At 41.1% G+C, this 15046-nt stretch overlaps 1 protein-coding gene across 1 annotated transcript in view; it reads left to right on the top strand.

Moving 5' to 3' along the window:
* Nucleotides 1-15046, top strand: part of MAGI2 (membrane associated guanylate kinase, WW and PDZ domain containing 2) — a 1351041-nt gene that overhangs the window by 1181170 nt on the left and 154825 nt on the right. The window contains exons 11-12 of the mRNA XM_044920220.1: nt 3746-3777; nt 10070-10256. Of these exons, the coding sequence (XP_044776155.1) occupies nt 3746-3777; nt 10070-10256 (219 nt within the window). The remainder of the gene's footprint in view (nt 1-3745; nt 3778-10069; nt 10257-15046) is intronic.

Genomic DNA, 15046 nt, shown 5'->3' with positions numbered 1-15046 from the left:
CCACAAGGGAACATAATATACTGCTTTCTATAGAAGTAGGGGAAATAAAGGCCAGAAATAAACTAAAACATAAAGGTGACATTACTATTATTTTGAAGAAATACTCTTTTTGTATGAATTAGGTTCATAGCTCTGAAAGATTAAGAAAAAGTTATCTAGATCTTTGTTCTGCTTCCCTATGGAGATGGGTGGTGGGAAACCCAAAAGTCATACTCCGAGCAAACCAAACCTAACTTGCTTCTGTGATCTATCCCCAACTAGAATGATTCCAGAAAAAGAAAAATTACAGAACTAGGGATTTAAAAGTTTTTCCTTTATTTTTGGTGTTTTTATTTAAATATTAATTGGAATAAACTTGGTTTCGAAGAGGGGCCATCCTACAAAAAAACATATTGTACATTTGTAATATATGCTAGTTTTTTCCACACTATTATAGCATTTCTGTAGCTCTTCCAATGGAATTGAACAGAAAGTTGGACTTCAATCATGTAGAAAACTTGACCTTCTGGCTTAATCAAACCAAATCAAGTATACCTGAGATAGATGTTTTCTATTTATCTTCATTTAAATGTTTATAGCATAACTGATAATTTGCCAAAGAAACACAAAGGGCCACATAAGTTATTTCTATTTGGGGAAATCTATTCTGATACTATTTCTTACTACCTGAAATTCCTTACTCCTAACAACCAGCCTCTTTTTGACAATGTCTCAGAAAGGCTAACTATTGCTTCAGACTGAAGGCACTGAGGCACAGGCCAGCATTAGGAATATTCCAGAAACTGCCGTAATAGGAGCAGGAAGGAAGCCCTGGGTCACGCCAATGGTCTGGGGTCAGGCTAAATGAAACAGCCTTAAGAGAATGGGAAGCCAAAGTACCTCTGATGAAAGGTGGTGACATTAAACATCCCTCTCTCCTTGTCTGATCTTGACCAGTGGCCCTCTTATGCCATTTTAGTTCTGACACCATAACCACTGAGAGGTCAGGTGATTACACATTTTCCGGAGGAGGAATAATCATCTTGTAGCATAATGTCCCACGCGGAGGCGAGAGCTCCATAACAGAACGACCATTTTCTTTTTTTTTTTTTTTTTAAAGATTTTATTTATTTATTTGACACAGAGAGAGGGAACACAAGCAGGGGGAGTGGGAGAGGGAGAAGCAGGCTTCCCCGCGGAGCCAGGAGCCCGATGCGGGGCTCGATCCCAGGACCCCGGGATCATGACCTGAGGGGAAGGCAGATGCTTAACGACTCAGCCACCCAGGTGCCCCCAGAACGACCATTTTCAATATCTTTGTATCAAAGTCTAAGAAACTCCCAGCATCTTACAAATATAAAACAGCAAATACTCAAAATCCGTTCTGGCGCTCCAGGAAGAAGGTGATGATGCAAAGAAAGCAGAGGAAATAATTGAATGTTTTGACATTTTGAGAATGTACAAATGACATCTTTTGCAGAAGACCTGTTGCTGGCAATTGCATAAATCAACAAATAGATTTTATCCTTCACTGAAAATAATGGTTAATTGGCCAATAGGTTACATTTTTTTTTTCTTTTTCTGTAGACTTAGCGGTCAGTTTGCTTTTGTTGGCATTTTTACAGAGTAAGTCAAGGAGACAAATGTATTTATTTATCTGTAATTTTCCCTCTCAGCTGCTTCCAAAAAAAGATGTGATTAGATCCTTATAATTAAGTTACAATCGAACCACATGTCGAACAGAATTTTTTTCATTAGTTGGAAAGAGAGATAAGAACTTACAGGATTGTAAGATGAGCTGATTCTTCTCATCTCCTTAGGTAGGATGGTTATTACATTTGAGCATTAGATTTAACTCTGGGTTCCAAAGAAAACAGAAACCTGATAGGTTACATACCTTTCCCTCTTTTCATTAAATGAAGTATCAGGTCTTCACAACGTGCATTGAGGTACGGTTAGTATTTACGCCGTGCCTGTGTGGGATTGCTTAAACATCTAGAGAATTGGGTGTCCAGATTTCTGCAGGTATTTCCTATAAATGGGCTAGTTTTCAACTATTACCATTTTATAGGATCCCAGTTTTTAAGGTAATAAACACACAGTATGTGGTTTATTTTTAATATTTCACTTTTATTGGGCATTTTTCAGATACAGACTAACATTAACATGAGCAAAATTGTTCTGTTTTGGCTTACTAGGGCCAGTATATGTTGACCACCCTCCTCCCCACCATTATTTTTAAGCTTGTTTTTACTACTTTTTAAAAAACTCATACCGTATGATGATAATAATAAAAGGAAATAAGGAAAGGGAATCAATCTGCGTTTTGCTTTTCATTATCTAAATGGTCATTTGGATCACAACAGAGACAGTCCAATCTGCATACCACTTGTGATCATAAAAGTTGCTCAGTAAATCGGGGTTGGGGGAAAGCACGGCTTTGTTGATACATGAGTCATTCAATTAACGAACAGTTTGAGCTGCTTCTTCATGCCCAACATTGCTGGCATTAGCATAATAAATAGATACCTGCTCAGAGAAGGTCTCTGTGGGAGAACAGTCCCCAAAGAGCTATGCCTTTATACACTAGAATCTGATTCATAATACAGGTAAAGACATTATTTTTAAATTTAGGGCTAATGAGCTCTTCCATAAGCGGCCCAAGGTGATCTCTCAAAACAGTTCGCTTTTCACTTGACCCAGAAAACCCTACAAGATCATGCAAATCAAGAGGTTCAAATCTCCATGGTCACTTTAAGAACACACGTGAAACTGCCCAGGCCATCAAGGGTGTGCAGATCCGAAAAGCTACCGGTGTCTAAAGGACGTCCCTCTGCAGAAGCAGTATGTGACGTTCCGTGGCCACACTGGTGGAGGTGGTGGGTGTGCACGGGCCAAACAGTGGGGCCAGACACAGGGTCGATGAGCCAAAAAGAGGGCTGAATTTTTACTGCACATGCTTAATAATGCGGACAGTAATGCTGAACTGAAGGGTTTAGATGTAGATTCTCTGGTCATTGAGCACATCCAGGTGAACAAAGCCCCCAGACGCAGCGTGGAACTTACAGGGCTTATGGCCAGTGGCCAGGTTAACCCAGACGTGAGCCCTCCTGCCACGTCGAGATGATCCTTATTGAAAAAGAGCAGACTGTTCCTAAACCGGAAGAGGAGGTTGCACAGAAGAAAAAGATACCCCAGAAGAAACTGAAGAAACAAAAACTTATGGCCCGGGAGTAAATTCTGCATAGAGTAAATGCAAATAAAAGTAAAAACAGAAAAAAAAAAAATGTAGGGCTCATGAAGGCCTGTCGATTCCTTTTTAACCACATAAAGAAGGTACACAAAGCAGAATTATTTTTGTACTAAGCAAAAGTATTTATCTTGAAGAATTTAATTTCTGTCTATATTCTCTCTGTCCCTCTCTCCCTCCTCCCCCCCCCACCCTGCCACTTTTCCCCATTCTCCAGCTATGGCCGGGACACAGAAATCCCTAAGGATGGCTCAATCTTAGATCTCGTAAAGCAGCTGACCATTTGCCATACAGTTTACCTTCTCTGTGCCTCAGACTCCTCAGCCGTCAAATAAGGAAGTGTTCTTAGAATAATTAACATAATTCCAGTGAAATTATTTGGGCTCCTTGAATAAAACTATAGCATACTTTGTCAGGCAACTAATTAATATTAATGCAATCATCTGAATATCATGCCACCCATAAGTGGTGGCAGGTTATATTTTTGAAGTTCAAATATTGTTTTCTTTATTACAGGTTTCTTTTCTCCATGGAAAACTCCAAAGCCTGTAAGTTGGAATTATTATGCTTCCTTCTTTATTTTTGGTTACTATTGCAATCCCATTAAATAAGAGTTAATTGGGTGACCGCAAAATCTCTTTTACCTCTGAGATTCTGTGATGGCAAAAGGACAAATCCTGAGTCCCTTTGTCTTGTACTACAAAAATAACATGTCTTACTTTCCTGTAAAGGCAGTTCTTCCTGTTTTTTAATAAACTTAGAAAATGGGCATTAACACTATTCAGTATGGTGTACTATAGAAACCTTTTGTTTTTCCCCTGTCAGGAATAACTATAGTCTTTTAATATGGAATTTTTAGACACAGTGCAAATGATAGGCCTAGAGGTCTTGAGCTACAAATTAAGTCTGGTGCATAAGAAATTTAACTTTGTATATATTTATATGTCTATATTTACATTTGAACATATATGCTAAATATGTGTGTGCAAATATTGCAGAGACATACATACTCCACCAAACCTGGCAATCACTCAACTTCTGCATCTCCTTCAGAAGCTGGTGATCTCCATCCGCCATCACCTAATCTCTCTGGGCCTACTTCCCTCGTGAATCATCCTGAAATGTTGATGCCGATATAGGACTGATGGATTTTAATACTCTTTTGTGTGGCTGGGTTAGCCAAGGCGGCTTCACAATTAGAAGTAGTTTTTCCTTGCCGTTAGATTGAAACTAGTAACTGGCCAAGTCCCCAGAACTGGCACTGGTTTTCTGGGATACCGTTTCATGGAGGGCTAGAATACCGTGCCCTACCTGGGATGTCTAAAACTCACAACTAAAAGAGAACTATAGCAAAGTGATGCAAGTCAAAAACAAAACTCGGGGAATCACTTCTCCCACTATCTTCTTTTCTTCCCTCTCAATTGAGCAACTCAGATGAAAGTGGCCCCAAGTCTCGCCAGTGAGTAGGGAGTTCTTGGCTTAACTTATGCAATTCTCCTATTTCTTTCACTGAAAAGCTATTTAACTGCTTGATTTTCTCCTTTTACAAAGGGAGGTAATATAATTTTGTGTGCTTTTCAAGCACAATAACTGGCTTAATTAAATAATAAGCCTTGAAATGGTTTGAAGATGTGAAAGTGAAGTATTATTGAGCCCGGTCATATGCCCGAGCTCTGGGTTTCTCTCAAAGAGACATAAGGAAACCGGGAGCTGGAGATGAGGGACTGATCTCTCAGAGCTGCAGAACCTCCTCACCAGGCATGTCCTCCTTTGGGATTGGTCTCATCTGGTCCACAGAGAATATCAGATGGGGAAACTGAGCCTATTTAGGTTTAGTAAAACATTTAGTGATGTGTGTGGTTTGAAAAGAGGTGGTTTTAAAATGTTTAAAATGAAATTTGTTTTATCTTGGCCAACATTTAAAGAGGTAAATATTTAAATAATTTCTTCCTTTCATCACCAAAGTTAATCTGTGCTCTGTGGTTATACATGTCTTTATCTAATTTAACAAGGAACCTTGCAACTTCATCATGGTGCTACAATTATGCTATTTAGTGATTTCCTTATGTGTACCACATTTACACAAATTATGCCATTTGGCATAATTACAGCATTTTCTGTCATTTTAGTAATTACATCCATAGTCAATAATTCCAAAAAAAGGTTTTATGGAACTTAATTTACAATTAATCCTGAACCTACACATCCCTACAAAAACTAAGGCTTGGACTTCCAGGTTCTAGACTGAGTGAGGATATAGGACTGTCGATTTAATGTCCTCCTGTATCCACCAGAAGCTCTTTAGACTAAGGACTGTAATGAGAAGCAGTATGATACATGTTCTGGGGCGCAGGCTCTGAAGGCATACTGCCTGGGTTCAAACTTTGCTTCTTCTCCTTAGTAGCTATATGACCTTCAACGAGCCACTTAAGTTGTCAGTATCTCCAGTTCTTACCTGTAAAATGGGAACAATAATAGTACCCCACTCATATAGTCATCGTGAAGAGTCTCAGTCCATGTAAGTTGCTTAAAACAGTACCTCTAAAATATATTGAGCTCAAAAATATAAAGTACTGTCATCCTAGAGAGCAAACACTCCATACATGAAACCTTAATAAATTAATGACTCTATAAAATGAACATAGTTTGCTGAAGTATTCATCTAAACAAATATATAAATATATACCCACAGTATATGGATTTATAGACTCTCTCCTCTCAGGATTGATGACATCTATAGTCAGGATAAGGAAATGTTATCCTGAGTGAGATCTCTCCTCCTCCCAGTCCTGTGTCACTTCCTAACCCTCTTCTGTCTTACTGATCTACATCTTAAGCTAATCCATGTTGAGATAGTCATTTTGTAACAAGTAATATACCCCTAATTGTAGTGAGTTCTCATGCTCTCCATCCGAAAGGAATCCAAGTTCATTCTTCAAGTACAGAATCAAATCAAATGCCTTCATATCCCAGCCCTGCCCTAAATTAGTGAGGGGGTACATTTAGACTACCCCAGCTTCTATAGGAAGCAAACAGTTTCTCAGTAGAGTACTTCGTGGGAGGTGGGGTGCTACCTCATTCACAAGCCCTCTACTCACAGTGTGCTCCCGCGATCAGAAGGTAGTTACATCATGATTCAGTTTTCCTGTTTTACCGTTTGAGGCCATGTTGTGGACTACATGGCCACTCTGTCCACTGATAATTCAGTGACTGACTCTGCCTTCATACAGTCAGGCATTCATTCATTCACCAAAGCCAGCAGAGATACAAGGTTTCTCCCAGATACTGAAAACAACCTCATTTCCATTTTTACTTACCCTAGTGAGATGCCTAGGTTTGAACACCACTGGGACGGTACAAGGCCCATTCAGAAGCCTATGAGAGGTAAATGTCTGGCAGAAGCACAACTCTAGACAAGCCAAGGTCAGGAAAACACTAGGTGAAACAAGTGAGGTCCAAGGGCCCGGGCAACGCGACAGGATCAGAATCTAGGGCGTTCAAGAAGGTTGAGAGGAACAAGTGAGCAGAGTGTCCCAGCTGGAAAGCAGAAGTCCGGAGACCACGTTGTCTAAGAAAGTAAGAAGTCAACAGAGCGCACCCTTCAAAAGATGCTGTCAGATCAGCGCACCAGTCCCAGTGAGCAGAGGAGGACCTCTGACCCCAGGGCAGGCAGTTTGCGCCATGGTCTTTGGGGTCGAAGCCAACAAAGAACTCAATCTGGGGGTGAGGAGCTACAGGACTGCAAGTCTGCTGCTTCAGTTATTTCATGGGCGCAGTGATTTTCTGCTCTACAGTCTTTTAAGAAAGCCTGACAGAGTGACTCAAGGGTTGATGAATGTCACGGCAAGATGTTGTGGAGGCTTTACTAAGCATGAACCGGACTATTGACTAATTCCCCTGTTTCTGTGCTATAGAAATTGTAGAACTTGTCACTCTGCCCCTGTAACCTTCCCAACAATGCCCAAAGCATTATTTGTTCTGTAGTTTTAAGAATGCTTTTTAGAAATACTAATATTTCACCTGAAGCATGTTTGCTCCAACGATTGCACATGAACAATACATACACCAGCAAGACCATGCGAGTATCAGCTCACCCTCAGTAGAAAAGGAGAGAAAGAAATAGACATTTGCTGAGGCCCTCTGATGAAGAGTGGGATTCTACAGCTACTCAGGCCACATATCTAACTTATTTACTGTGTAGAATTTAGTATCTTACATTTAGAAACGGAAGGGAGAGAGTCACAGCCACAGTGCATGCACATGGTGCCTAAAGCCAGTAACTTTGAAAAATTAAAAAAGAATACGACTTTAGCCACACATGTGGGTCTTCTCATCATAGCAAAGACACAGAGAATAGATGACCAAAGAAACCCAGAATGGCTTCCTAGATGAATTTTGCTATCAAATGAATTATGAAGTGCAGATTTTTACTAAATGGGAGCAAAAGGCCCACTAAGCAGAACATTAGCGAAAATTCTAAGCAAATTTGCCAGTTATTCCCCTCAATGTATTATTGTAAAAAGCAGTCCCATTAGAGTTACAAATTGGGTTGACCCGGGGTCTGCTGCTGACAGCTGCTGGACCTCTTTGCGCTTTCGAGATTGTGTTTAATATTAGGGAATTGAGCTCAACTAGGGATTTTCCATCCTCATTAGGTATAGAAACTTTGTTCAAATGAAATCTTGGTCGGTAGCCCATTACAGAAGACAAATGAAAATGGAGCCAATTGTCTTAGTGCCTTCAGACTGCGGTACCATAGACTGGGTGGCTCCTAAACAATAGCAATTTATTCCTCAGAGTTCTCGAGGCTGGAAGTCCAAGGTCAAGGCGCTGGCGGTTTCAGTGTCTGGTGAGAGTCCACTTCCTAGATGTCCATCTTTTCTTTGTAACGTCACCTGGCAGAAGGGTCTTCGGGACTCTGAGTCTCCTTTAATAAAGGCACTCATCCCATTCATGCGGCCTCCACCCTCGTGACCTAATCGCCCCCCCCGCAAAGGTCCCACCTCCTAGTACCATCACCTTGGGCGTTAGAATTTTAACATATAAATTTGGGAGGGGACCCAAACATTCAGACCATAGTATCAGTCTTACTGAGATACAGGTCAGTGACCCATTTCTTTCATAGTTTGCTGGCTCGCTCGACACCTGCCACAGCCCCAGGTAGGTGAGCAAGTCACAGGGAACTTTGTTTTACAAAGTGACATGCACACTACATGTTATCTCACATTCCCTCAACTTTAAAATCTTTATAACTGATACGCCAGAGCTGGTGTAGGAGACCTAACCGAGGTATAGCCAGCATGGAAACAAAAGCAGGGCAGGTCAGTAGGGGACAGAAAGTTATAATCCTGCCAAGCTCAAAACAGTGTGTATCAAAGCTAGTTTGTTTGTTTTTTAAAAAAGAACAGTTATGAGTCAGCTAGATTGGGGAAAAAAAAAGAAAAACAGCTGACCATTGATGATTTCATTCATTCACTAAATTAACATTTTCTGAGCTTACCATGTGTTGGTAACACAACAATGAGGAAGACTCTGTCCCCAGGATCTGTCCCCAACGCGTGCTATTTGAGGAGACATAGGTAGACTTGCCATTATCCTGAAGTCTCATGAGCGTTGGGTGTGAGGGGTGGGTAGAGGTGCTGTGGGAGCATCCATCACCAGTTCAGGAATGATCAGCAAAGGCCTTCCAGAGGAGACATCTTCTCTGAGTCTAGTAGCCCCCAGGTAAAAGGAGGAAGGGAGGTGAAAAAGTGGAAAATGGATAAAGTTTGCAGGTAGGAGGAGAAATGAAGAAAGCACGCGAAGGTTCAGAGGTAGGAGAGAATCAACGGATCCTGGGGAATGAGAGGAGAGACCATTAGTGAGTATGAGGACAGTGAGCAAAACTGGGTCATGAGGAGCCACTAATGCCCCAGCGGGGAGTTTAGCCTTTAGCCTGAAGACCATGCTGACCCAAGGCAGAATTTTCGACAAAAGGATAACCTGATCTAAGTTCTACACAGAGCAGATTTATTCAAAGCAGAAAAGTACAAGTTGAGTTTGAATCAGTTGACTATTGAATGAAGGTGAAGTTGGTGGTACGAACAGGTCATCCCAGTTAACCCGGCTTTCTACGTGACAAAAGGATATTAGTCCTTGCCTTAGCTACCTCACGGGGCCATGGTGCAGGTCGAAGAAGGTACAGTGTGTGAGAAAACATGGCAAACTGGGAAGTGTTCTAGAGATCTTTAATAAACTGTAGTGGTAGCAACCTCAGCAGTAGCATTTTGGGGAAGAAACTGCCAGATCGGCAGAAAATGAGGCTTCACAGAAGAATGAACAATTCATAAATCCCAGATGGTTGCATGATTACTTCAAACTGTTTAGGTATAGGAGATTATTAGGATATGTGTAGGTGTCAAAAGAGACCACTTTATTCTCTTCTGTTTTAGTAAAGATGGGGTAATGTATCAGGGCCAGTTCCACACATTTCTATACACTTACGTGTAAAGCTATCTTGAGACCCATGTCATCTTTCTCGTGTAGGAGGAAAAAACGCTCAGAGAGATTAAGTGATTAGCTGGAGATTACCAGCAATATGTGACAAGGTTATATATGTTTGCATTCAAAAGTCAGGCACCACTCGTGTTGAGTACCATCTATGGTACTTTAATATAGAGATGCAGAATCTTTTCTCACACTTACTCCCAAGTTGTAAATGGTTCGTGGAAGAAACGTCCACAGGGCAAGAAGGTCTAACTAAGGAAAGTCCACAGGGCAGGAGAGTCTGATTTAAAGGGGGAGGATTGTGGTATGTGACAAGGAAGAATTCAGCATCTTGTGTTCTCTTTCGCTTTCCAGATAATGGACCGCTGGGAGAATCAAGGCAGTCCTCAAACGAGTTTATCTGCTCCGGCCATACCACAGAACCTGCCCTTCCCACCCGCCCTTCACAGGACTTCCTTTCCTGACTCAGAGGCCTTTGACCCAAGGAAGCCTGACCCATACGAGCTCTACGAGAAATCTAGAGCGATTTATGAAAGTAGGCGTAAGTGAAAGCCACATAAAACACGGGTACATTGATAATAGCTGAAGCCCTGCCAAGAGATATATTGAAGCTGAGATGATCTGGCGTGATTTTATATTCTGAGGTTCAAAAAGTATCTCAAAAGTAGAGCCAGCTGATCTAAACTTTTCTTTAAAAAAAAAAAAAGCCTGTCAATTCAAAAAAAAAAAAAAACCCACAAACCTTATATCTTTTGGTTTTATATTTTATTTCCTACTGTTTTCCCTCAAAGCCTCCGAGGAAAATCAGGAATGTATTTGGTGGGAAGGACGGGGGGTGGGGGGGGTGGCAGAAGAGGTGGATAGTTTTGTTTAAGTCACCAAATAATAAGATAAATGTTTGGGATGTTTGTGTGCAATCTGATCTTGAGTCTGCAGCTTAGATTTTTTTCTTGAATGCAGTCATTGAAGAATTTAGGGCCATGAGTAAACGTTAAGCGAGTCCTTCCAACTCACAATCATGAAAGTAATGGTTCTGAAACCAGCAGAGAGCCAGGTGCCAATCATTTCTACCCAAAACTTCTGTTTCTCATTTAACACAGTGGGGCCCCTTTAATGCGGTGGGGCCCATTCAGTCATAAAACAAAATAGCGTGTATGCACTTGTCATCCTATTTGAAGGTCCCCTAAGGTTATTTCATTGCACTTTATAAATATTAGAAAACAAAGGTTTTGAATATTGCATATATGTTCCTCGTGCCTCTTTGCACCATCTGACAGGTCGTCTCTTCCAAATGTTAGAGGCCAGGAATCTGAATGGCATGAATGTATAATCTATGAGAGAAATGCACAGTATAATATGAACCTAAATAAACGGATCAAGAAACCTAGTCCAGTGAGAAGTGTTTGGTCCCCCGCACTCCCTTTTACAGTCTGCTGACTTCCTTTGTCTCTGTGTTCCTCCAATGTCTTCTCTCCAGCTTTATCATCTGAAACATGAATAGCAAGTCTTAAACTGTGTGTGACCACAGAGGATCTGAAATCTGTTTATTCTTTATGAGCTCAGGGGCTGAGAATTATGCACCCAACTGGTAAGGGGAAGAGGAGACAAAATACTTTTTCCCCATCCTCTATAACCCTCTGTAAAAGCAATCTTCATTGATAAAATAGTTAGGACAGCAGGGCAGGCATTGAGAAATCATTTTCATCAAAATGAACCCCCCCACACACACACATACACACCTCTTTATTTTAAATAATCAGCTCCGACAGGGCTACTGTACTTCATCATTTCCCTTCTGGATGAGCAACTGAAATGTCTTTAAAGGATTGTGAGGTTAGAATATCTTTGCTGTGTTAGAGTAAGAACAAAGTAGTATGTTTAGCTGTATAATATAGGGTGTAAATTCAGGGTGCTGATGCTCAGTAAATAAAAAAAATGAAAGATTTGAACACAGTTCTTAATACCTTTTCTGTTTCAATATCCAAGTATCTATGGAATACCCACTTAACTCTCAGTACCGTGGAGAGATACCAAAGATGAGTAATACGTCTTATTCTCACAAATTTAACTGGGCAAATGAGAATAAGTATTAACAGGTGTAGATACCGAGTTATAGTAGAAGTTCTAACTTGGAGGATGGAAATGCATTGCAGGATGAAAATATCGTCATGTCCTTGGCTTGTTTAAACTTTTGATTACTTTTAGGGAGCTTCAGGAGATGCTTCCTCTTGTTTCTGTCCCTTCATTAATCATTGGCTCCCATTCTTTTGTAGTTTCCTGACCAATGCGAGGCTTTATTATTCCGGACAAAGGCAATGTTGGCCTTTATTCCATCTTCCCTTCATGGTGTCTGATACTGTGCTGCCCTCAGTTTCTGAGCAGGAATTGCGCATGACCTTCTTTTCAACCCTAAAAGAATTCTGATTTCTTTATCCAGCCCCTGCAATGCTGTTTCTGTTCATTGCCTTTCCACTGCTCACCTGTAACAATCCAAGCAAACCAATCCACCTTAACCTCCCCTACCTTTCTTTTTCAGTCCTCCCCTGGGAGCTCTTTATCCCCTCTGCTTCCGCAGCCACACCAACACCCAACAGCCTGACTCCCCCGCCCCGGCCCCCTCCGCCCCATCCGTGCTCCACAGATGCCACCGCTGCCTCTGCTCTAATGGGGTCCCCCCTTCGTGTTTTTGTCGGCTCTTTAATGTTTCTGAGGTCACAGCAGTGTTTTCAGGGTCACAAGTCTTAGGAAGCCAAAAGAGGGCAAGCTTATTTTCTTTCCCATCCTTTGCTTTTCTATCATGTTATTTCATAAAACTAAATGGATTGTGAAAGAAACAGGGAAATCATGTCAAGGGAGGCAAAGCTCTACCCTGAAGATTAAGGAAACCAAACAAGCACAGGGCTACTTTCTCAGGTCCCTGGATAGCTGATCAGTTCATTCTGCTTGTGGACTTGCAAGTGTCTAGAAAAAACAAAGCAGCCCTTTGCCCTCTCTACATTCCCTGTTTCCAATTATGAAAAAGTTTCATTCTCTCACTTACATGTTGGGAATGCCAGAAAATCTTTTTTTTTTTTTTTAATGAATTGGGGGAAAGCTCAGTGTATTTCCCATCATCTCCCAATAGCTTTTCTTTAACGATCATGAACTATGTGCATCCATACAATGGAACCATATTCAAAATTTTGATGTGAACCATGCCTTATTCCTTTGAATCACATGCATAACATTTAGGTTTCACTCTGTTTATCCTTGTGTCCCCGAAAGCTTTTTCCTGGGAGAAAAATCCATGGGGACCGGGGAAAGTATGGAAGGGAATCCCAACCAGAGCTTGGCTAAACCAAGCTCTTTGACATTTTCCCTGGCCTATAGCAATTTCATGGTATCTTCCCTTCCAACCGGGTCTAAAGCTAAAGAGATATTTTGCGTTCTCATTCAAAACTGGGTTGCAGTAACCGAAAAAGAAAGGATGTACCTCCACCCACATGCTTCTGCTGCACAGAGTTCCAGAATGTTTGTTATATCAAGGCTGTCAAGAAGTATTTGGATTCAAGTCACCAGTCCCCTGCAGATGATGGAAATTTATCAAATGATGTAAATGCTGCTGTGCCTCATTTGGCTCATAATTAGATTATACTGACATTTTAATGTGCATGCATGGGACATCTTAATAAAGATGTATTCCCGAAAAAAAATGGAGTGATTTTAAACAAAGACAACCGTAGGAGACTAGAGCCTGCATGAAACAGAACATGATGGGCGCATGCCTATGAGAGAAGAGCTGGCAATGCCTCCCATCTTCATGAGAGCTCAGGATGAGATGGAACCGAAGAAAGCGAGAACAAAGGTTCTTCCGGCAGGCAGGGCGGTGTTTCCAATTTCAGAGCGGCACACAGAGTGTCTAGAGGTAGTGCCTCCGGGCTCCACATCGATCAACAAGAATGTCTGAAACATGCAACACGTGTCTAGGGCTCTGCTGGGCACTCCACGAGGAAAAAAAAAATCACGAGAAATAAATCCCACTTGCACAAAACTTCCACCGAAATGAAGGACACAAAAACCGAGGAAGACAATTCCCGAATGAGACTGCAGGACACAACCCAGCAGATCATATCAGCATTTCAACCGGCGAAATTGTGCAGTAACTGTAGACAACAGTTCCAGTGTAATTAGACAATTAGACCAATGGTTTCTCATTCCGTGGGCAAAATTGATGTTTAATCAGGAGAATGTCATGTGTTCAATATCTTCTAATTATCAAAAATCTCATTAGTCCTTACTGGAAAATGCTGTGCGGAAAGAAATTTGTTTTTTCTAACTTACTTCCACATAAACTTAAAGCGTCTATATCTGAAAGAAACATGCCCCCCAAAATCCCAAAAAAGGTTTTGACCGATGGGCTTTTTTGGGTTTCCATGTTAATAACTTAAGCATTGGCCCTCTGGCATTACCAGCAATTCCCAGAAAAAGGCAAAAATCTTTGGATAAAGACCACTTTTCTCATTGTGTAATAATAGCCTCTGTTGATAACTGACTTCTTGCTTGTCCCCATTACTTGTGTTTTTTTAAGTTGAAAGCAAGGAAAATACGCACCTTTGCACAGTGGGATAAGCCAGGCTATTTTTTACTTCTCCCTTCTCTGTCCTTTTCTCGGGACTCTCAGGAAAGAAGGACTAATTTTCTTTCCAATCACAAGAGGAAGGGCTTACATTTTCTCATTTTGTAGGCTAATCTTGAAAAAGAAACTATTGTTTACCATTTCTAACCTTGAAAAAGAAACTGCTTCTAAAGGCCCTCGCTGCCTCTCTTCTCTCCCATCTTCTCCTGCCATTTTCCCGATACGTGATGGTGTCACGTATTTCTGATATGAGAAGAAAGAGTTTCGTAACAACCTACATCCCCATGGGGTGACGTAGGTGGACGACATTTACCAGTTTGCCTGGGACGGTCCTGCTCTGTGTCACCCTGGCATAATTACTAATAGCTTCCCTTTCACTCTCCAGTTTGTCCTCAGTTGAATGATGAATTATATTGTTTCCCTTTACTATATAATCTATTAAAGAAATAACATCATTACTGTCCAAGAAAAGCATATATCTAAATGTACAGATCATGAATAAAAATTTTCATACCTACTCCGATAAATAATTTCCTTCAAGTTAATTTATTTGGCTGACTGTATTTTTCCCTTACATGCTTTATTCCTAATTTGAGGTATAGACACATGTGGTGGCTTGTCTCGGTAGCCAGACTCCCAGCAAACTCCCTCCATACTCAGAAAATTGTGCGTATGTATAAATCTAGAGCATGGCAAACGAAGTCCAAAAAATAGGC

The sequence above is a fragment of the Neomonachus schauinslandi genome, chromosome 12 (assembly GCF_002201575.2).
Source record: "Neomonachus schauinslandi chromosome 12, ASM220157v2, whole genome shotgun sequence".
In the NCBI taxonomy this organism is placed as follows: Eukaryota; Metazoa; Chordata; class Mammalia; order Carnivora; family Phocidae; genus Neomonachus; species Neomonachus schauinslandi.
Note: the sequence above shows the minus strand (reverse complement) of the source record. Positions and strands in the feature narration are given on the sequence as shown.